Source organism: Lepidochelys kempii, chromosome 16, assembly GCF_965140265.1.
Source record: "Lepidochelys kempii isolate rLepKem1 chromosome 16, rLepKem1.hap2, whole genome shotgun sequence".
Taxonomy (NCBI): Eukaryota; Metazoa; Chordata; order Testudines; family Cheloniidae; genus Lepidochelys; species Lepidochelys kempii.
Window position 1 is genome coordinate 18,089,850 of NC_133271.1, and position 21,687 is coordinate 18,111,536.

At 57.0% G+C, this 21,687-nt stretch overlaps 1 protein-coding gene across 1 annotated transcript in view; it reads left to right on the forward strand.

Annotated features, from left to right (window-relative positions):
- Positions 1–15,568, forward strand: part of HMCN2 (hemicentin 2) — a 121,969-nt gene extending 106,401 nt beyond the window's left edge. The window contains exons 86-99 of the mRNA XM_073314813.1: positions 551–632; positions 1,338–1,607; positions 3,577–3,726; positions 5,538–5,675; positions 6,910–7,031; positions 7,225–7,462; positions 7,725–7,787; positions 8,518–8,640; positions 9,294–9,428; positions 10,533–10,661; positions 11,441–11,761; positions 12,452–12,571; positions 13,350–13,476; positions 13,890–15,568. Coding sequence (XP_073170914.1) covers positions 551–632; positions 1,338–1,607; positions 3,577–3,726; positions 5,538–5,675; positions 6,910–7,031; positions 7,225–7,462; positions 7,725–7,787; positions 8,518–8,640; positions 9,294–9,428; positions 10,533–10,661; positions 11,441–11,761; positions 12,452–12,571; positions 13,350–13,476; positions 13,890–14,226 — 2,355 coding nt within the window. The 3' untranslated portion in view covers positions 14,227–15,568. The remainder of the gene's footprint in view (positions 1–550; positions 633–1,337; positions 1,608–3,576; positions 3,727–5,537; positions 5,676–6,909; positions 7,032–7,224; positions 7,463–7,724; positions 7,788–8,517; positions 8,641–9,293; positions 9,429–10,532; positions 10,662–11,440; positions 11,762–12,451; positions 12,572–13,349; positions 13,477–13,889) is intronic.
- Positions 15,569–21,687: the final 6,119 nt, after the last annotated feature.

Sequence of the window (21,687 nt, forward strand, 5' to 3'; positions counted from 1 at the left end):
TGGCTGGATTAGATTGGAGTGGGGGCTAGCGAATCTTGGAGCGTTCTGCATAGCAGAGGAGATGCTGCCTGGGAACAAGCAGGGTCAGCCACAGGGGCTGGGCTCGCTGGACCCGTTCACCCAGTGGAGGTGTACTCGGGAGGTAACTTCTCCCTCTGTGGAACTAGTGCACTGATTTCTTCGCTGGGCCAGCCTCTCCTTTTGTTGCTGGGGGTTATGAGAGGGTCTAAAAAAATTCTTTCCTCTCTACCCTAACTCCGAACAGAAGCATTCTCTGTGAGGAGGGGCCGGCCGGCAGATAAGGCCCACGTTGATCTCCGGCGTCTGTCACTCAAGGGGAACCTGGAGAGGCCCTAGCTCCGGCTCTGCAGTCCTCTGCAAAGGCCCGATGGGGTGTTGCGTGTTCGCCACCAGTTTGTCTTAAAGATGAAGGGGCTTCAGTCTGCCCGATGTTATGCTAATTAGCTGTGCCCCTTGGACTCCTGGGAAGTCGTCAGTGCAGCCCTGCCTTGGGCAAGGTGGGTGATGCACCTGCTTTCCCTCCTCCCAGAGAGACGACGCGGGGCATTACAAGTGCGTGGCAGAGAACGAGGTGGGCACGGTGGAGAAGGTGGTCACCCTCGCCCTGCGGAGTGAGTGTCCATCCACATTGGCAGCCTCAGTAGTTTAGTTTCATGGACGGTGTTGCCCTCATGCCTGTCGGGGGGGGTTGGCGGTTGGTTTGCAGGGGAAATGGCCAAACTGGGTGTATCCTGCTTGATCAGGTCCCTGCCATTGCCCCAGGCCTTGGGCACTTGTGCACCTCGGTCCCTCCAGTTCTCTCCCTCTGGCACACAGTGACATAGTCTGCTGAGGCCTGACATGCTTTGGCCCAATTGGGTTAAGTGCACAGGTGCTTGGTGGTGTGGGGGCCGCGGATATACGGGAGGTCAGACAAGGTGATCGGGTGTCCCTTCTGGCCTTAGACTCTCTGACTTTGTAACTGTCCTCAGGATGTGGGCAGAGGACTGAGATCAAGAAGAAAAAATGACAGAGTTGTCTAGTAACCCCACTGACTGAGAGGATCAGCCTCATAAAATCCCCCGGGGCCTCAGAAATCCAATGTGACTGTGTGTGAACATCTCTCTTGGAAGAGTCCGGGTTACATCTGAGAGAGATGCGAGTAACTGACCAGAAGCCCCTCAAAATAAGTATGGGTGGAGCTATCCCACCCCCTCTGAACTCTGGGGCAATTCAGAGCTGAATGTCAGAACGCCTATACTGGTCTCAGCTCCACTGAGCACTCTCGGACTCGTAGGGTGCTGCACTGACCAGGTGGTTACCCCCCTGTGTTCTAGGTGCCCCTGTGTTTAGTGTGAAACCTCAAGACGTGGCTGTGAGTGCTGGGGAGAGGGCAATGCTGCACTGCCAGGCTACTGCAGAGCCAGCCCCCACAGTGGAGTGGACCCGGGAAGAGAAACCCCTCCAGGAGAACCACCGAGTCCAGATTCTAGCCAACTCCACGCTGCTGATCAGCGCCGTGGAGGAGAGAGACGTGGGGCTGTATGAATGTGTTGCACGCAATCTGATGGGATCCTCGGTCGTCCAGGCCTTCCTAACGATGCGAGGTATGCGCCCCATGGGCTGGAGATCCTGCGTGAAACGGGGGAGCCTGTTAGTGCCCTCTACCCTCTCCGCACACCACAGGGGAGGACTGGTCGCTGGGAGGGCAGCAAGGCTGCGGGGGTTAAGCAAATAGAACCATATTGGCTGTAAGTTCTATTTCCCCCGCCCGCCCTAATGGACGGGCACTGGGCAAGCTGGGGCAGTTGGTCCAGATGCTCTCTGCCCTGTGGAGGGGGCTGTGGCCAGCACACCTACTCCTGTGTCCACTTGCCCCCTCAGTCCGGCGGCAAGGCCTGCGCAGGGAAGGATGTGGCGGTGGAGCTATGCTCGCCCCATCAGTGCCCTGGTACGAAGCACAGCTCTGAGAGGTGCCTCTCCCCCTGTGCATGCTGGGGGCAGGCTCCGGCCTGAGGGACATTGGCCAGTGGGAAGGGAGGATCCCTGCAAAGCTGGGAGCTCCCCGACCTGGTTTCTCTTGGCCTGTCTGGGGGTTTTAGAGCAGGATTTCAGTCAGATGGGAGCTGTAATGTGTATGTAGCATCCAAGTGGAGTTTGCAGATGTGTATGGAGGGCCCTGTGCCCCACTGAGCACTCCCATGAGAACACGGATGCTAATAGCAGGGTCCTTTGTCTATCAAGTGGGTTCGCCGTTTCCCAGACTGGGGCAATGGGCCATTGAGGCTGGTCTCTTGTCTCCACCAGTGGCCAATCCTGGATGCATGAGACGGAAGGAATATTCCACCCCTCCTCCTTTGCAAACACAATAAAGCAGCTGGGGTGAGGAGGAAGTTCCTGTTTCCACCTGCTGACAGGTGAAGCGTTAGGACTCACAGTTGTGCGGCTGCACCAGCTCTTACCCTGGATACCCTGTCTGGTGTAACGCAGGCATTGTGCTTATTCCTATAAATATCTGATTTGCTCCCTCTGTAGCATCCTGCAGCACTGAGTTGCACAGGTTAACGATGTGCTGTGTCAAGATGTACTTCCCTAGTGATCTGTTTTAAACCATGTTGCCTTGTAATTTCATTGGTTCTTCCCGCCGTTGTCCTGTACTGAGTGGAATGGCACCGAGAGGTGGGGCAACGGACCTCTATGCCCCTCTTTGTTTGATATCCTGCCGCCTCTCCCCGTACCCTTCTCCTTTGCAAGCGAATAGCCCTGGGGTGGAGCTGGGGGAATCTCGAAGCTGCATTTAAGCCCCTGAGCCACGAAGCCTCAATGAAGGCTTGCATACCCGGCTCCTCCACCCCACAGCAGGCTGGTCTTCCCCATTTGAGTTTTACTGGATCTATCCTCAGTGATTTGATTCTTTTGTCTCGGGAGACCTGCTAAATGCCCAGGCCTGGTGATGTCGGCTTTTTCTCGGTGAACAGATTGAAGAGCCAGATGAGACAGTCATGCGATTAGGCAGAGGAAGTATGCGGCAGTGCCTGGTGCATCCGTCTGATTAGCAGTAATAGGGGTGCTCTGGCACTGCCCAGATGCTTTACAGGAAGAGCAAATGAAACACGCTGCAGAGAGAAACCCAGGCCAGAGATGGTCGTGTGCAGCACAGAGAACAGCCTGAATGGGACCGTGTGAGACCATGCGGGTGGCTGTGCATGTGTATTAGCCTGTGGGCAGGTGCAAGGATGTGGTTTGTACAGAGATCATCCAGATTAGTCCTGTGGAGCTGTGAACCCCAGCTGCCCTAGGAGATGACTCCCTCTGCTCCAACCGTGACAAACCAACACTGGCCTGACCTGTGCCCGGCAGCTGGTGCAGCAGTGTATTGCAGCAGAGGGCAGAGGGCTCCTGCAGGCCAGGCTCCGGCTGCCCATGGTAGCTGGGCACTGGAAATGAAGTGGTGCAGGAGAGGAGATGGGGATTAATGGCTCGCTGGCCAAGTGGGCCCTCTGCCCACCAGCTTGGGTCTTGCTGTGCAAAGTGTGGGTCTCCCCCACTCATTCCGCCCTGTTCCCCTTCCCTCAGGAGAGCCCCTCAGAGTCCGGGGCAGTCTGATCGGCATCATTAATGACCAAGAATTTGGCATTGCCTCTCTGAATGCCAGCGTGATGGAGGATCCCCGCTCTGGCACGGCCACCATATGGAGCAGCATCAGGAATATCCCACCAACTGTCGGTGCGTGACGCCCCGGGGATGCATCTTGCGTCCGTTACACCTACTACATGGCAAGAAGCCGGATGTAAATCTGGGTGAAATACCCACTGCACAGTACGCTTGTCTGTAGTGTGAGGGGCATGGAGCGACTTAGCTGTGCGGTATTTTTTTACCAGCTCTAGTGGGATGTAGTGGATAAATGCTGCTGATCCCACTCGTACACGTATGTAACCCGTTGTCTGTGCCCTGGCTAGGTAACCCATCCCAGGATTTAGGGAGACCTCTAGTAGCACAAACTGCGTCTAGTCTGGGAGCTGGAGGCCCGGGAGAACCACAGGACCGGTCTATCCCCCTTTACATTCACATACCTGAGTCCTGTCTGCCCCCCCAGCCCCTGCCTGGGACAGTGCAGTACCCGCAGTGCCCCGCGGTATGCTAACCTAACCGTGACTGTGCCTGCCAGGCACCTACCGGGGTGCAGAGAAGAAGGTAGCGAGGGCGGTGTCCCGGAGAACCCAGGTGGTTCTTCAATGCCCCTCTGGCACTTGGCAGCCAAAGCTCGTTTTGGGCCTCGCGCGGCGCAGGGCTGAGTGGGTGCGGTACAGACTGGGGAACGCTGTTGGGAGCTGAGGAAGGAGTCTGGAGGGTGAGGCGCGAGGTGGGTTTGCTTGAATTGAGGAGCTGGTCCGATCTGCCTGCCTGCCTGCTCGCCGCACTCCAAACGCAGCAGGCATCACAGCTCTCTGTGCTTTCCCTCTGTACTGGGCACTGGTGGGCCCGCCGCTGGAATCGTGCTTCCGGTTCTGGGGCCCACAAGTCAAGGAGGATGTTGATCAGTTGGAGAGGAGTCAGAGAAGAGCCATGAGAATGATTCAAGGATTAGAAAACTTGCGTTCTAGTATTAGACTCCAGGAGCTCAATCTATTTAGCTTACCAAAGAGAGGGTCCAGGGGAGTGACTTGATGACAGTCTGTAAGTACCTACATGGGGAACAAATATTTAATAGTGGGCTTCTCAGTTTAATAGAGGAAAGTATCACATGAGCCAATGGCTGGAAGTTGAAGCTAGACAAAGTCAGGCTGGAAATAAGATGTAAATTGTGAACAGTGAGAGTAATTAACCATTGGAACAATTTCCCAAGGCTCGTGGTGGATTCTCCATCATTGCCCATTTTTAAATCAAGACAGGATAGTTCTCTAAAAGATCTCCTCTAGGAGCTATTTTGGGGCTTTCTCTGGTCTAGGTCAGACTAGATGATCACAATGGTCCCTTCTGGCCTAGGGATCTAAGCTTGCGACTCCCTTGGTGGGTTCCTCGGGTGCTGTTGGGGAGGGAGCTGCTCCTAACAGGATTTTCATGGAAGGGATCTGGGGGCTGAGTTATGGGGGAGCCTGACCCATCACCGAGAGGCCTCTTGCCTTGGTATGAGAAGGTCTGAGTGCCCTCTTCGGTGACTAGTGGGAGCAGTAGGTGCTTAGCACCTCTGACCCCTGGGGCACAGGGCTAGCAGGGCAGGAACTCCTGAGTGCTCACCCAGATACAGACGGGAGTCTCCCATGTGAGCAGAACAGGCTTAGTACCTCCCTGGGATGAATGGCTCCAGACTGTTTGGTGCTGGGAGTGCCATGCTGGAGTAGGATCATGATTCTGATTCTGCTGCCCCAATAAGGACCTTTGACCACAATTTAATTGCTAAGGCCAGTATGACCGATGCACTGGGTGGGGAGCTGGCTGGGATTCCGGGGCGCCTCTCCCCAGAACGCACAGCTACTCCTCAGAAGAGCCCTGACTGAGATGGGACTGACCCTCGTGCCCTTCCCTGAACTTCCCAGGGCCGCTGATGAGAGTCCTGGTCACCATCATTGCTCCGATCTATTGGTCCTTTGCACATCAGAGTGGCAGCACCAGGAACGGCTTCTCGCTGACCAGTGGTGTCTTCAGGCAGGAGTCGCAGGTGGAGTTTGCCACAGGTGAGGAGGCAGGCATGTGTGTCCTACTGAGAGCCAAGGGAGGGCGGCAGAGATCATGGTGCAGGAGTCCGTGTGGGAGCCTTGTTGTTAGGGAGGTTCCCTTAGGGCTGGGTGGGAGGTTTGGCATCAGTTGGAACAGAGGGCCTGGGACGATGATCAGGGTGACATCCGTGGCATGTCTCAGTCAGCAGAAACGTTCCGTCAGCCACCCAGAGAGCTAGGTATCACCCATAGCTCATAAGGAGGATGGATTGGGGAAGGAAACCCTGCACTGCTCATTTCTCACCCGGGGGGGTCAGATAATAATAAATACCTGCCTCTTACACAGGGCTTGGCATCAGTAGATCTCAAAGGCAGGCAGTATCATTATCCCCATTTTACAGCTGAGGAAACTGAGGCACAGAGGGGCAGTGGCTTGCCAAGGTCACCCAGCAGGCCAGTGGCAAAAATGGGCATTGAATCCAGGGATCCTGAGTCCTATCCTTTAGGTCGCTTTGCAGGGAGTTCCTGGAGACAGGCTGGTGACCACTGCATGCTGAGGTTGTGCAAAACGTTCACAGCAAAACCCAAGCCCCCAAGGAGTGCCGCCTGGGTTCTGGTTTTGTTGTGTGCTAGCCATCTCCACCGCGGTGCCTGAGGCGTCTGGGGTGGCTCGTGAGCCTTTGGAGCAGGGCTGTGTCCCAGCCTGAGTGACCCACCTCTGCTTTAGGGGACCAACTTTGGCACAAAACCCAGTGAAATTTGTGGCTTCAACCCCACACTAGTGAAAACTGACCCCTTGGCCTGAATTCCAGATGGGGGCTCCGGGTTCACTGGAACCCCAAGGGAAACAGGACGTTTGGTGTCCAGGCATCTGGAGGGAATAGAATGAAGAGCTGTTTGCAGGGCTCCCAGCCAGGCAGGGCAGCTCATTTCAGTGCCAGCCTTACCGAGCCCTTCCTAAGAGCCAGCGATGGGGCATGGTGTTTTGCTGGGGTGGCCTGCGGTGCTCTGCAGGGAGCCTTGTGTCTGCACAGCGAGTTGCTGGGGTCAGAGACAAGCCTGCAGATGCAAATACTCCCAGGTTTAAAAGTTGGCTTCGACATCTTGAAATTTGCTGCTGGCCCCATCCAGAGTCCAGATCTGGGCCCTTTGCAGCCTGGCTGAGCCCCGGGGCTGTCTGAAATCATCGTGGGCTGGATCGTTAACTGGTACGGAGTTGCTGACCCCTGCTTGCCACCCCTTGTTGCTGCAGGGGAGCTTCTCCGGATCACGCATGTCGCCCGAGGCCTGGACGCCGGTGGGGCTCTTCTCTTCGACGCTGTGGTCAACGGGTTTGTGCCGGAGAGCATCACAGAGGCTGCTGTGCTTTTCCAGGTCAGTAGGAGCTCCGGGACACCGCCCTCGCTACCTTCTTCTCTGCCCAGCAGCCCCCGCCAGCACCTTGGCAGTGCCTGTTCCTGCCCACAGTGACAGCCAAGGGCAAAACAGGAGATCCCCGCTGCCACAGTCCCTCGTCCCGGTGAGCCCCGGTGCCTGAGTGTCCCATCTCCCTCTTCCCCCCACCCAGGATTTCAGCGAGCGCTACGTGCAGACAGGGGCCGGGCAGCTGCACGTGGAGTCTGTGCAGAGCTACTTGCAGGACGGGCTCCCGCTTCAGATCCGCCGCAACCACAGCATAGAGTACAATGCTGCCCTGGGTCGGCAGCCCTCCCTGGTGCAGCACGTCCAGGCCAGGGCCATCACATCCTCCTTCAACCCGGCCTCTGAGGAGCTCCTCTTCCAGCTCAGCTCCTCCCTCCACGCAGGTAACAGGAGAGCAGCCGTCTTCTCCGGGTGAGTGTGGCCCACTGACAGCCCTGGAGTCAGAGTCCACGGGCCGGACGGTGGCAGGACAAGCTTCTCCCAGTCTGCCCTGCTCCCCAGGATGAGAGAGGGAGGCCGTTCCCCGTTGGCGTACCTGGGAGCTGGGTGATGCTGTGCCGAGGGCTCCTGTCCCCCGTGCTCCCCACGAGCCCTGCCTCACTGAGGTGCTGACGGGGCTCTCTTGCCTTCTTGTCTTTGTCACAGAGGCGAACGGAGAGCAGTGCCCGCAGGGGTTTGCACTGGGCCCGCAGCAGCTGTACTGCATAGGTAAGCGCCATTCCTGAGGGGTGGGCCATGAGCTTCCCTCAGGCTGGGGCCCGTTCTCCATCCCTGCTCAACGCCAGGGTGTCTTCAGTGTCTGGCGTCCCCGGGGGTGCCGCGGCCCTGTAATTCCCAGTGCGGCTAGACGTCGGCATGCTGCCTTTCGTTGATCTAGCGTGCTAACAACAGCAGTGTTGGTGCGGGTGGCAGGCTGGGCTGGCCACCCCAGTTCAGTCCTGCCTGCGCCCGGGCTGCTCTTTTTAGCAGACTAGCTGGTGCTTGTACATCTACCCAGCACCGGCTGCAGTTGACCTCCAGCTCCAGTGCGGCCATCCCCTCCCCCGGCTGCTGGAGGCCCTGCGTGGGAGGCTCTGGCACCCTGTGGCTGGCAGAGGCCATTACTAGATGTGCATACCTGGGAGCCTTCCCAGCCAGGGTGAGGAGAGGTGCTGCATGGGGGCAGGAGGGGAGGTTGGAGGTCTGTGCATGCAGCCTCTGTGCTCTCCCCCCAGCAATGGCAGCTCTCCAGAGGCAGTTCCCCAGGGCCTGGTTTCTGCTTCCCCGCTGCCCTGGGGTGATCTCCGGGTCAGTAACCTCTGCTGAGGTGCCTCTTCCCCGGCAGTCGTGGCTTCGCCTGGCTCGGTGCTGAGGGTGGGGGCAGCAGAGGTGTACCTGGCCCGTGCTACCCCAGGCTCTTGCTGGGAAGGGACGGTAACTCCTTTTCCCTGCATCCCAGATCGGAACGAGTGTGCAGCTGCGAAGAGCCCTTGTTCCCATGCCTGCCACAACTCCGTGGGCAGCTTCTCCTGCGCCTGTCCTGCCGGATACGCCCTGGTGCCGGATGGCAGGGAGTGCAGAGGTAAGGAAGGGGCTACCCTCCAGCTTCCCTCCCCCCCCAACATTGGCCTGACCTCCCGGGGAAGCTGCAGGCCCAGGACAGGACAGCCTCTGGGTGTGAGCACAAGCAATTCGCCCTGCGCCCTCGCTGCATGGGGGCAAGCGATCCCAGGCGGAGGGATCTCCAGAGCCTCCTTAGGTGAGGGAGGGGATGCCCCCTCTGCCTTCTCCCCAGAGCGAGGAAGGCCCCTTTCCCTGGGGCTGGTGGGTGCCCATGGGAATATCAGGAGGCTGGAGACAGGAACACGTGCAGGTCTGGCCCTGGGAGCTCCCTTGGGGAACATAGCAGGGGGCTGCCCCATAGACCAGTCCATCCTTCTTCTCTGGACGTCTCAGGGGGAAAGACCCCCCCCACCCAGCGCGGGAATGTCTGTGCACCCTGCTGGGCCAGAGGTCGAAGGGCGTGGTGGCTGGGGGTCCGAGGATGCTGTGAAGCAGCCATTGGCAGTTTCATCGATGCTGCCCAACGGGAAGGAGACCGGCAGGAGGCCTCCCTGCAGAGAGGGGGGCAGAGGGTTTCTTTTGGAGGTGGCCTGGGCCCAGAAGCCCCCCTGCTGCCAGGCTCCATGGGCGAGGGGGTGAGGCAGCTACACTGACGGTCGGCTCTCTCTGCAGACGTAGACGAGTGTGCACAGGGCACCCATGCCTGCCACCCGGAGCAGCAATGTGCAAACCTGGCGGGGGCCTATCGGTGTCTGACGCACTGCAGGGCTGGCTTCCGTCCGGCTGTGGATGGAGTGGGGTGTGAAGGTAACGGCCCCTGGGCTCTCCTGCCCGGCCCATGGGGAGGGACATCGCCTGGCTCGCACTCCTTCCCTAAGGCTCTCCAGCGGGGCATTCCAGCCTGTGCCAGGGGCTGGATGAACAGCCCAGGGATGAGTCCTCTGCCTTGTGGGACGGGGAAGCTGCAGGGCCAGCTCCTCCCATCCTGCCCCACCTGGGGTCCCCCTTAACGGAGAGGGGAGTTAGTCTCAGTGAGCCCAGCCAGGGAGCCCTCGATCGGCCCCGTGCTCAGTACAGGCCAAAGCGGATCAGGAGGCTGGACACAAGAGGGGTCCCAGGCAGTGACAAGTGGTCAGTGGTCTCCTGGCATCTCAGCCCATGATGCACGAGGAGGGGCCATGGCTTTAGCTCAGGGGTGGGCAAACTTTTTGGCCTGAGGGCCACATCGGGGTTGCGAAACTGTACGGAGGGCCAGGTAGGGAAGGCTGTGCCTCCCCAAACAGCCTGGCCCCCGCCCCCTCCCACTTTCCACCCCCTAACTGCTCCCCTCAGAACCCCCTACCCATCCAACCCCCCTGCTCCTTGTCTCCTGACCGCCCCCTCCTGGGCCCCCCTGCCCCCCCGGGACCCCACCCCCTATCCAACGCTCCCTGTCCCCTGAGTGCCCCCCGACCCCTATCCACACCCCTGCCCCCTGACAGGCCCCCCAGGACTCCCACGCCTATCCAACTGCCCCTGCTCCCCATCCCCTGACTGCCCCCCCCGAACCTCGGCCCCATCCAACCGCCCCCTGCTCCCTGTCCCCTGACTGCCTTCCAGGACCCCCTGCCCCTTACCCAACCCCCCCGCTCCTCGCCCCCTTACCATGCTGCTCAGAGCAGCAGGAGCTCGCAGCCCCGCCGGAGCCAGCCACGCCACCCGCACTGCCCAGCAGGAGCGGCGGGCCAGAGCTCTGGTGGTGGTGCTGCGGGGGAGGGGCCGGGGGCTAGCCTCCCCGGCCAGGAGCTCAGGGGCTGGGCAGGATGGTCCCGCAGGCTGGATGTGGTCCGCGGGCCATATTGCCCACCTCTGCTTTAGCTGCTGTGTGGGGACTTGCTCGCCGGGGGACCTCTCCTCTCGTTCTCCCCACAGATCTGGACGAGTGCGCGGAGGGATCCCACGCCTGTCGCTACAACCAGATCTGTGTGAACACCGTCGGCGGGCACCGGTGCACGTGTCCCCGCGGTTACAGGACCCAGGGCACCGGCCGACCCTGCTTGGGTAACACAGACCTGCCAGCCTTTGCCATGCAATGAGAAAAGCAGGGAGAGGTAGCATTTCTGCTGGTTCGAGCAGGAGAGTGGGGGTGGGCCTCAGGACTCCTGGGTTCAATTCCAGACTCCGATACTGACTCGCTCTGTGACAAGTCCGGAGACGGGTCTCGACCCCCCAGGTGGCTGCTGGAGTAACGCAGCTAGTTCTCTCCCGACACAGCTCTCCTCTGCCCAGTCCCTTTCATGCTGTCACCTGTAGAGGGAGCCGCCTGCTCTCCCGCTGCCCAGCGAGAGCGCCCCCCGGTGAGAGCAGGGGAGAAGGAGAGTTGCCAGGCATGGATCTGGGGGAAGCTGCCAGTGAAGCTTCAAACCTTGCAGGAGGCGGGTGTTTGGGTGCAGAGGGTGGTGGGTGTGAATGCTTTGCGCTGGACCTTGTCCCCTGCCCTTCGCCTCAGGATCATTCATTAACCCTTACAAGCCTTCTGTGGTGGTGGGAATCAAGAAGTGTTATCTTCACTTCGTAGGTGGGCATACTAAGCTGTAGCTGGTGCAGTGACTTGTTCAGAGTCACGCAGCATGTTAGTGGCAGAGCCAGGAATAGAAACCCAGGAGTCCTGACTCCCAGTTCCCCCCACTCTAACCAGGAGACAACTCTGCTTCCCAGAGCCAGGGAACAGAGCCCAGGAATCCTGGGTTCCTATTTCCTGCTCTAGCCATTAGCCAGCGCGGCTTCTGCCCCAGAAAGCTGGGCTCTGCTACTCATGCTGGCTTTTCTCTCTGTATCAGACATAAACGAATGCCAGCGGGTACCTCCGCCATGTGCTTTCCAGTGCCGCAACCTCCAGGGCAGTTACAGATGCCTGTGCCCACCTGGGGAGGCCTTACGTGGGGATGGCAAGTCTTGTGCTGGGCCGGAGAAGGCAGGAGGGAACGTGATGCGTGTCAGCAACAGAAGGACCCGTCTGCAGTGGCTCAGACCAAGTGGCCGCTCGCCCGGGGGAGGCTATTACACCTGGTTCTCCTTCGGCCAGTCTGGTAACGCCCTGAGCCCCAGCAGCCAGGCCCAGTGCCCGTCAGGATTCACCAGGCGCAATGGACTTTGCACTGGTAAGGCCACGTGCTGCTGACCCTTGTCACTCCAGAGAGGGGGAGCCTTGGAGCGATGCAGCTGGAACAGGCCCAACTCCAGCCTAGCTGGGGGACAACTGAAAGCTGGCGGCACCTGCTGGCTGCCTGGGGGGGCAGGGGTTGGTGCCATCAATCCAGTTCCCGATGAACAAGTGTCCGTGTTGCAAAAGCCGCTGGTGCAAGCAGGCGCTCTGCGTGCCAGCATCGACAGAGAGGCTGTGGGCTGACAGAAGGGTCATGCAGGATCTGGGTGCCCACCAGGGCCTAAAGGGAATAGCCCGTCTTATAACCCACTCTCCTCACTCCTACTTCCCTTCTTCCTCCCCACTGTGCCAGCCATTCTGTGACTCTACCTGCTCCCCCATACAATTGGTCTCCCTGGGGCCGAGGCCTTTGGTCCCCCGTGGGGCTGGAGTGGGGCTTCCCTGGGCCACATCTCCCCCGGAGGGTGGGTAAATGGGAGCACTTGCCGGGGCCTTACGCCTTTGCAGAGTTGTTTCAGTGGCACTGTGCACCATGGTGGCTGTGCATTGAAGGCATAGGGGCAGTGTCATGCTGCATGTGGGGCTGGGGTTGCCCCTCGGGGTTGCGGGTGGAGGGCACAGCAGTGCATTGCAGTGTGCCGGACTCGGAATCTCTCCTCTCTTCCCCTCCCTTCTCTTTACACAGATCTTGACGAATGTCAGGTGCGGAACCTGTGCCAACACGAGTGCAGGAACACGGAGGGCAGCTACCAGTGCTTATGCCCAGCTGGCTACCGGCTGCTGCCCAATGGGGAAACCTGCCGGGGTCAGTGCGTGCTGTTCAGGAGTCGGTTACATAGCGTGTGTGTCCGTCCATCCCTCCCTGCCACTTTGATACTGTAAGCCCTAATCTCCCTTTCTAAAGCCTGGATTTCACATCTGTCTCTGGCTGTGCCAGCAAAATCCCCACCCAGGTGCCAGGCTCCCCACAGTGCCTGCATTGGTGCTGCACTTTTCATCTCCCAAGCAAAGGGGCATCATTGTAGGGAAGTCAACGGAGCTAGGCCAGGGCCGGATCTAGCCCATTAAATTCCTACACCTCACAAATGGCGCTCGCAGCTTAGTATCACTGCCACCAATCCATGGAGCAGGAAACAGAGGTGATGTGACTTGCCCAAGGGACACACTGCATGGCGGTGGCAGAGCCAGACTTAGAACTTGGGACCTCCTGGTGCCTATGCCTGGCCTCAGGCCACTAGCCCACAGGGCCATGGTCCTCCTGCCCCCTCTGCCAAGCCATTGCTCAGGAATTGCTGTGGCGCTCCTGTGTGGCTCTGTTGCTTCCTGGACCCGTGTGCAGTATGGTCATGCACGGTCTGCTTTGGGGGCATGTTAGTAACTGGGTGGGTGCCCTGGGCGGGTGCCTGCTGCCACCAGACTCTGCAGCTCACCCAGCAGGTAAAATGGAGGAGCTCTCCAGGGCGCAGCTGCTCACCTGAATGCACAGAGGGGTGTGATACAACGAGCAGGATCCCCCAGCAGCAGAGCCTGGGCCCCCTTGAGCACCTGTCTGTCCTCACTCCCCCCTCCTTTCTCCTCTGCAGACATAGATGAATGTGCAGAGAGGAGGATTCACTGCAACCCGAGCCAGGTGTGCTTTAACATGCGGGGAGGCTCCCAGTGCCTGGATACACCCTGCCCCACAGGCTATAGGAGAGGCTCCAGCCCAGGGTAAGGTGGGGAGGGGGGGAGAAGTTCTTTTGGAAGGGGGTTGTACCCAAGTGGGGCAGCTGTTCCTCTTCTCCTGGCGTGACCAACCTGCCAATGCTCTTCTCAGCTCTGCTGCCAGGTTGTGGGGGTGGTCAGGTCCTGGGTGTAACACCAGTGGGCCTGGACTGGCACATGTCCATTTCAGTACATTAATGATATTTAGCACTTTGAAGAGTTAAAGTGCTGAGACTTGCCAAGTCTGACCCTCCCCCTGCCCTTTCCCTGGTGGGGGAACTGAGGCACAGACTGGCTCAGTGACTTGTCCAAGGCTGTCCAGGCTTAGAACCCAGGAGTCCTGGCTGCTAGCCCGAGGCTCAGATCATGCTGCCGCTCCTCACCGCTCTCACCCACGTCCTCTGCCCGTTCTCGTGCAGAGTGTGCTTCCGCCGCAGCCCTGGAGGCCCCTTCACTCTGCAGTACGAGCTTCTCACGCTGCCCTTTGGCATCCCGGCCGGCCACGACGTTGTCCAGCTCACTGCCTCTTCCCAGGGGAGCCTCCTGCAGAACCGCACTGTCTTCACTCTGCTGGAACAGGGCCCGGGCAGCCCCTTCGCCCTCCGGGACGAGAGAGGCCGGGGGGTCCTCTCCACACTGCGCCCACTCCACACTGCCGGCGTCTATCGGCTGAAGGTGCAGGCCCTGGCTCATGGCGAGCAGCGGGCACGGAGCGTCTTCCTCATCCTCATTTCCGTCTCACCCTACCCCTACTAATGGCAGCGACGGGGCGCTGGGAATGGGCAGAGGACGGGAGAAGATGCTGATCCCACGCCCCAAACCCCACCAGACATTGTCTCCTTCTCCTTCTGTTCCTGATTCCATCTCCCGTACGTGGCATCAGCTCAGTCTGACATGCGCTTCTTCCTTTGTCCCCTGTGTGTCTCCCTAGAATCCCCAAGCCCCATTGCCTGCCATCAGTTCAGTGCCCTGCAAGAGGTTCCCCATGATCCTGTCAAACTCCCCTCCTTTGGCTCCCAGCTAGGGTGGCCAACCCTCCTGGATTGTCCCGGAGTCTCCAGGAATTAAACATTAATCTTTAATTTAAAGATGGTGTCACGTGATGAAACCTCCAATATTCCCAACCAATATTTGGCAACCCTACTCCCAGCCCTATGGCTCAATCCCTCGGAGAGTGAAATGGCCTTGACCCCGTGGGATGGTGCCAAGGCAGTTTGGAGGCCTGCAAATGCTGACCTCTCGTCTGGTCATTGTACCCATCACCTCACCTACTGGCTCAGCAGAGGAGCGTGGGCTTGAGGCCCCGGTTCATCCAGTGTTCAGCAGTGGTGGAGGGGTGAGGGGTTGTAAACATCAGGTGCTCTTAGTCTCTTGCAACATGGGGTTGTCCTTGGACCTGCTATCACGTGCAGCTTTTAAGCAAACAGAGCTGCCTACATGGTCTTGAGGGCAATCGGAGCTGAGATACCGAGAACCTGGGAGGGGAAACCGCCCCAGCGGCTGTTAATCTCCTTGGCTTTTGGCTCTCCGGTGGAATCACGGAGCCTGTGACTCGCCTGAGACAGACACTGGAGACACCAGGCCATTACTGTTCTTTTCCATTTGTATCGGGGTAGCACCTAGAGACCCCATCTGAGATCACAGCCCCATTGCTCAAGGGTGGGAGAGGAAATGGAGGCCCAGAGAGGTCACCAGCAGATCAGTGCCCATATCAGGGACAGAACCGCAGGTCTCCTGAGTCCCCATCCCGTGCCCTGTCCACGCATTGAGTGCTCAGGTGCATACTGCTCGGAGAGCTGAGATGCACATTGCAGCTCTGGAAGTGGTGCAGAGGTTTGCTAGCGTTGCACAGGTCCTGTAGCCATCCCGAGGCCAAGCACACACTGCGCAGTGCTGGGTGAGGCAGATGTTTAAAAAGCCACCGAGCTGATGTGGGAGGCCTGGGAAGGGAGTTCCAGGGCTGAAGGGTTTGTTGCTAACCACATATTAAAAGGTTAGTTCCCTCGTGGTCAGTCTTTGTTATAATCAAACTGCTTTCTCGGCACACTTATTTATTTCTGGTTTTGTACCAAATAAAGATGATTTTGTGAGTAAAACAGTCATGTTGTTTGAGGGCATCGTCCTTCTGCACTGAATGACAGCGCTTCAGATTTCGCACTGGAGCTTGGGGCCTGACTCTGCTCTCAGTCCCAGCAGCCAGCTGTTGCTGAACTCAGTGGGGCAGGATCTGACCCATTTTCTCATTCGTATCCTCCATTCCAGGCATCCCCATTGGCTTTGGAGATTACGATGGTAATAACACCACCTAGTGCCTATACAGTGCTTTTCATCTGTAGATCTCAAAGTGCTTTACAATGGAGGGCAATGTCATCTGTCTCCATTTTATAGATGGGGAAACTGAGGCACAGGGAGGTGAGTGACTTGCAGTGCTTAATTTGTAATGATAGCGGTGCCGGGGCTCAAGCAATTTTTATTTTTTATGTTCATAACTGATGCAGCAGGCCTAGAGGTGCTGGGGCTGGGAACTGCCAAGCCTAGAGGTGCCAAGGCTCAGCCCTGGCATGAATTAAGCCCTGATGACTTGCCCAAAGTTATTCACCTGTGGCAGTGACAGGGCACCAGTCATCGCGTATCTCACAGCTTGATCCTGTACTACTGAAACCAATGAGAGCTGTGTCAGTGACCGCGGTAGATGCAGGATCAGGCCCTAGGTGCAATTATAACCTCAGGGTGGGAATAAGCTGCAAGAACAGATGGGATCTGGAGATACAAAGATCCTCTCTCCTTTCAGTGATCTTTATCTCTGTTTCTGGAGAGGGCCCCCACGTCAGGTCAGAGGGCGCAGGGCTGTTTGCTCACAGTGCTGGTGGCACTGACTTCTGCACTAGCTGTGTGCTCAGCACCAGCGAGGGGGAACTGGGTCCTGTGTAGAGGTGACCTGCAATGGTTATTCAAAATAACTGGGTTTGTGTGATGGAGCAAGAGTATCCTCCCCACTTCTTGTTTGTTACCTTAGCAATATCAGGAGCACACAGACAGTTCAGCAGAAGGAGTTCCTGCTCTGGGGACCTCTTAGGATCATCAAGGGGTCAAGTTGGGACCATCTGAATGAGGGAGCTCCCCATAAAGAGAAGGTGTTTGGACATCTCATACCTACCCAGAGAGCGTGCTCATTGTGGGCCTGATCCCCACTCATTTGAGTCAATGGAAAGATGCCTGTTGGCTGCGGCAGTATCGGCTCAGGCTCCAGAAGAGACAGGATGCCTGGAAATTGCACACAGGACGATAGAGCGTCCATGGAGGTTGGCTGGGCCAAGCCCTGGGGTGAAGGGGCTGCAGGGAAAGACCAATCCCTGCAATGGCTCTGCTAAAGCTGGTAGTGTGCCCAAGCCCAAGAGGGTCGCTCAGGTTGTTTTCAGCCCCCACCCAAAGCTGACACCTGGGATCAGTTCCCAGCAGGTTCGGGGGCTTGCAAGGCTCTACTCAGTTGTGCTGCTGGCCCTGGCCTGGGCTTTGCGATGTGCCGAGTCTCACACAGCACTGGCTCCCAGTTCCCCAACGTCCCTGCTAAGCGGGGAGGAGGCCGTGTTCTTTGAAGTCAAGCAACCCGGTCATGAGAGGACTGTTTGGATTTCAAAACGCCCCCTTGTGATGTGTCCCTGGCCCAAGCTGTCCGGCTTGGTGGGAGCTGGGAAGTTTCGAGCTTACATGGGACAGGCTTGATCCTGCGTCAGCTGGAGCCATTTGAATGAAACCAGTCGCTTTGCTGCTGCAAATGCCTCCCTTTTTCCCAGTCACCTGACCCACCTACCCCCGCCCCCGCAAAACCACCACCAAGACCCCCGTGTGATGCATTGTGCCTGATAACCTCATCTGACCCCCTAATCTCGCAGCCCTCAAGGGCAGGGATTCAATGTGACTGCAATCGTTTGTAGTGTGGGGAGGGTTTCTCTCGTTCACCACTCTCTCTTCTAGACCTTGCTGATAGTGTGTTGCTGGGACAACAGAGGTTGCCATGTTCCAGAGATGGCTGCATTCAGCTGTGGGGAAAGCCCTCTGTCTCGGGGGAACCCAAGCTTTCCAATGTGCTGGGAACATGGGTGCCACATACCTAATTTTGCCCAAAACAGAACAGGGTGAAGTTGCTCTCCTCTCCAGTACAAAGGGATAATCTGCAGAGCCTGCAGATCCCAGCATGCACTGTACCATCTTGGGTCTAAGGGGTTGGCCAAATGGATCAAACAGATCATAGAATCATAGAATATCAGGGTTGGAAGGGACCCCAGAAGGTCATCTAGTCCAACCCCCTGCTCGAAGCAGGACCAATTCCCAGTTAAATCATCCCAGCCAGGGCTTTGTCAAGCCTGACCTTAAAAACCTCTAAGGAAGGAGATTCTACCACCTCCCTAGGTAACGCATTCCAGTGTATCACCACCCTCTTAGTGAAAAAGTTTTTCCTAATATCCAATCTAAACCTCCCCCACTGCAACTTGATGTTCCTAGGGGTGACTGAAGGCTAAATTCTTAACCTGGGAATTTCCTGCTTTATTTTCAAAAGGGAACTGGGCATTTCCCTCAACCTCCCCATGGCAGCGTGAGTCCTGGACCTGCTGTTGCCTAGGGGATTGTGCACTGGATTGGGACTCAGGAGAGTTGGGTTCTCCCACTTGTGCCACTGGACTGCCGCGTGACGGTGGGCAAGTCACTGTACCTCAATTTCTCCATCTGTTAAATGGGGATAATGTGCTTTGCAGTGTGCTTTGAGATCTACTGGTGATAAGAGCTAGGTAGTATTATTAGTATTGGTTCAGAAGAGGCCTCGTTTCCTGATGCGTCTGGTGCACCAGATTGTGGTTAAGTGGAAAACTAAGAGCATGAGAAATTAACTGCACTGTCTGGGGCTCATCAGTCAGGCATCAAGATGCCATCTCCCTAAAGACTTCCCAATTATGTTAGCTGGTTGTTGGAAGATAGCTGAAGATGTAGTCTGCAAGGCCCTTTGCTGGCAGAGAGTGGCAGGAAGCTGGGCTTGTCCCTGGGGACATTCTTGTCAATATTTCATGCCGCAAAGGGACATTGCTTTTGCTCCATGGACATTTGATTTAGTTCCTTGTTTGATTTGAAAGATACTACAGTGCAGTCAGTGCTGGTGAAAGGTGCCTGATTGACGTCCCTGGAGGCTGGAGTTGTCTGGGGAAGAGGGACATCATAGCCGGGGCAAAGCAAACTTCCCATGTGTGGCCTCATGTTCTCGCCTGGCCACTGACCTAGAAGGCGTCACCTATAAGGTGAGAACTTAGAGCTCAATTTCAGAGGCCCATTCAGTCCCTTGGCCTCTCTGCTTAGCTAGGGGCAGGGGCCAAAACCACAACCAAAGTACCCCACGTGTGCTACCCTGTCACTGCAACTACCTGGGCCTCAACTCACTACTGTGGTTGCAGCCCATGCCGTGATGTTGGAGCAGCACAGACTGCCAGGCAGGAACCATTGGTCTCCAGCACTCAGCATCGCTGCACCTACCCCCCCCCCCGACCCCCTCCCCACCTAAGTGCAGACAAGGGCAAACCAGGGTTTGCACGCTGGAGCTAGTCAGGGTTTAGCCCAAGGGGAAGGTATTTCCTTGTTGTCATCAGCAATGTCCTGTGTCATTGCAGAATAGCCCGGTGCTGCTGCCTTCTCATGGAGAAATCCCTAGCCTGCAGGCCCTTACACCAACATCCCAGCAATTGTGCTGTGCTGGCTGACAATGACCAACGGTAACAGCAGTTTACCAGGGCTAATGGGAGAGGGCGCAGGGCTGCCATGTTCCTTGCAGCAGAGAACAAGAAGGGCTGGGTTGTCAGTTGCATTTATCTTCATGAGGTTTCTGTAATGAGGAAAGCAGTCGCTAGTGACACTTCGTACACAGGGGGAATAAATAATCCGGCGGGCTGTCAGCTGTTTAATAACTGGTGAGTTATGTTCTCCGTCAAAGGATGCCTCTGGGGCGCAGACAGGTGCATATTCAGCTAGGAGAAAGGGGAAGAATCTGTGGGCTTGGATAGCCAAGGAAGAGTGGGTTTGAGGTTGATAATAAAACCTAGCACTTTTCCTCCATAGATCTCAGTGTCTTAAGGATGGTATTCCCATTTTACAGATATTTAAGTAATACGTAAATAGCACATGTGATGCATAGCTATCAAAGTGCTTTACAGAGATATTCTCATTTTACCAGTGGGGAAACTGAGGCATAGAGAGATTTGTGACTTGCCCAAAGCAGAGGAGTGGGACTCAGAAAATCTGGGCTTTATTCCCAAGTCTGCCACAGATCCACTGTGCAACCATGGACAAGTCACTGAAGGCTAAAATTTTCAAAAGTAGACACTAATTTTGAGTGTCTTTATTTTGACCAACTTAAGACATCTAAGGCCTGGTGCTGAGCACCAACAACTCAGGGGTTAAATTGTCCTGACTCCTGGTACCTTTTCCTGGTGACTGTATCTTGTGGTCCAGAATCTAAGCTTTCTGCAGTGTTCTGTGGCCATGAAGCATGCCTCCAAACTGTGAATTAGGTGTAAACACTTGCAGTGATGTCTGCAGAGAGAGCCTAAACCGGCAAGGCTGACATCTGAAACAGCACCTATTCACTTCACTTGATGTGTTAACTCCAAAGACTAATGATGGCAAATTACACGTCTGTGTTGTTTACTGTTACACTGGTGATCTCAGCATGCATGGAAGAGGAGGGATGAGCAGATACCACAGTGGTGCGCAAGGTATAAAAATCTTGCCTGGTGGTACTGTGAGGAGTTGCACAATCTACAATCTCATTTTAGATGTGGGTGGAGCCTGGATTGTGAGCAGAGATTGGGGGAGCAGCTGTTTGACAGCAGCCCACCACTCCAGTGGGAGCTGGTAGGGCTTGACTTCCTGCGATGCCAGGCACTATCTAATGTTGGCCATCCAAAATGAATGGCCTCTAGAAAATTTAGGCCTTAAACTTTCTGTCAGGCTAATAATGCTTGTCCCCTGTGACAATCCATGTGAAAGGACAACAATTCATGAATCTCTGGGACTCTCAGCAGGAAACTGCTCTTTGAGTAGGGAGTGTTACTATTTTCCATGTCAATTAGCAATGCATTTGGGTTAAAAATGATTGTGCCAGTCCATGGAGAATAATGAGGGCACATACACTTAGTGATATGCACACACACCATGATACACCCCCCCCAATTCTGTTCGCCAGAGAGCTGGCAGGGGGGGGGTGTATGTCAAAATCTCTATTTTCCTGTAAAAAGAAAAGGAGGACTTGTGGCACCTTAGAGACTAACCCATTTATTTGAGCCTGAGCCAAATAAATAACCAAATAAATGGGTTAGTCTCTAAGGTGCCACAACTCCTCCTTTTCTTTTTGCGAATACAGACTAACACGGCTGCTACCCTGAAATCTATTTTCCTGTGTCCCAGGTGGATGGTCTGTAAGTATTTTCCCATTGCTAGAGTCGCTGCTGGTCATTATGTACATTATGCCCTCAGTCGGGAATCCGGGCCCTGTGGTGCTGTCCCCGGACATAAGGTAGGAGCTGCCCCCAGAGCCAGCCATCACCAGATGAGAGACAAGGGGTGGCTACAAGGCCAGGGGAGGAGCACAAGGTACCTGAGAGGGTTCTGTTCAGAGGAATAAGCCGCGGTCACCCCGGGTAGAAGGGTCCCAAAATAGGCCCAGTAATAATAGCCCCTGACCTTTGGATCCCAGAGCAAACAGATCAGCCTTCAAGCAAAGGAGTTGGTCTTTGGTAGGAATCTGTCACCTTCACCAGTTTGAGAGCTGAGGCCGGGCAGCTGCTGCCCATGTGCTGAGCGGTCTTCCTCGTGCGCCCCTGCCCGGCCGCTGGAGCGCTGAGCCGGCCAGGCGTGAGCAGGGCTTGGCAGCGGGCACAGACTCCGTGCTGCCCTTCTCCCGTGCCCTGCGGCCCAGCTTCCGAAAGGAGGGGGACGGCTTGGCCCCTTTCTCCGAGCCGGAGCGCGGGGCGGGGGCCTGGCTTTACTCGCCGGGGCTTTGTGCCGCTGGGGCTCCTGCCAGAGGGCTCTCGGTCCGGTTCGCGCCTGGGCTCTGCCGCCAGCGGGCCGGGGGCGCGGGTGGCTGGTCGATCCGGGGGCACCGGAGCTTTCCGCGCCGGCCGCGTCCCGGTGCCTCCCCGCGGGGCGCAGGCGGGCGGCCCCGGCCCCGGCCCACCT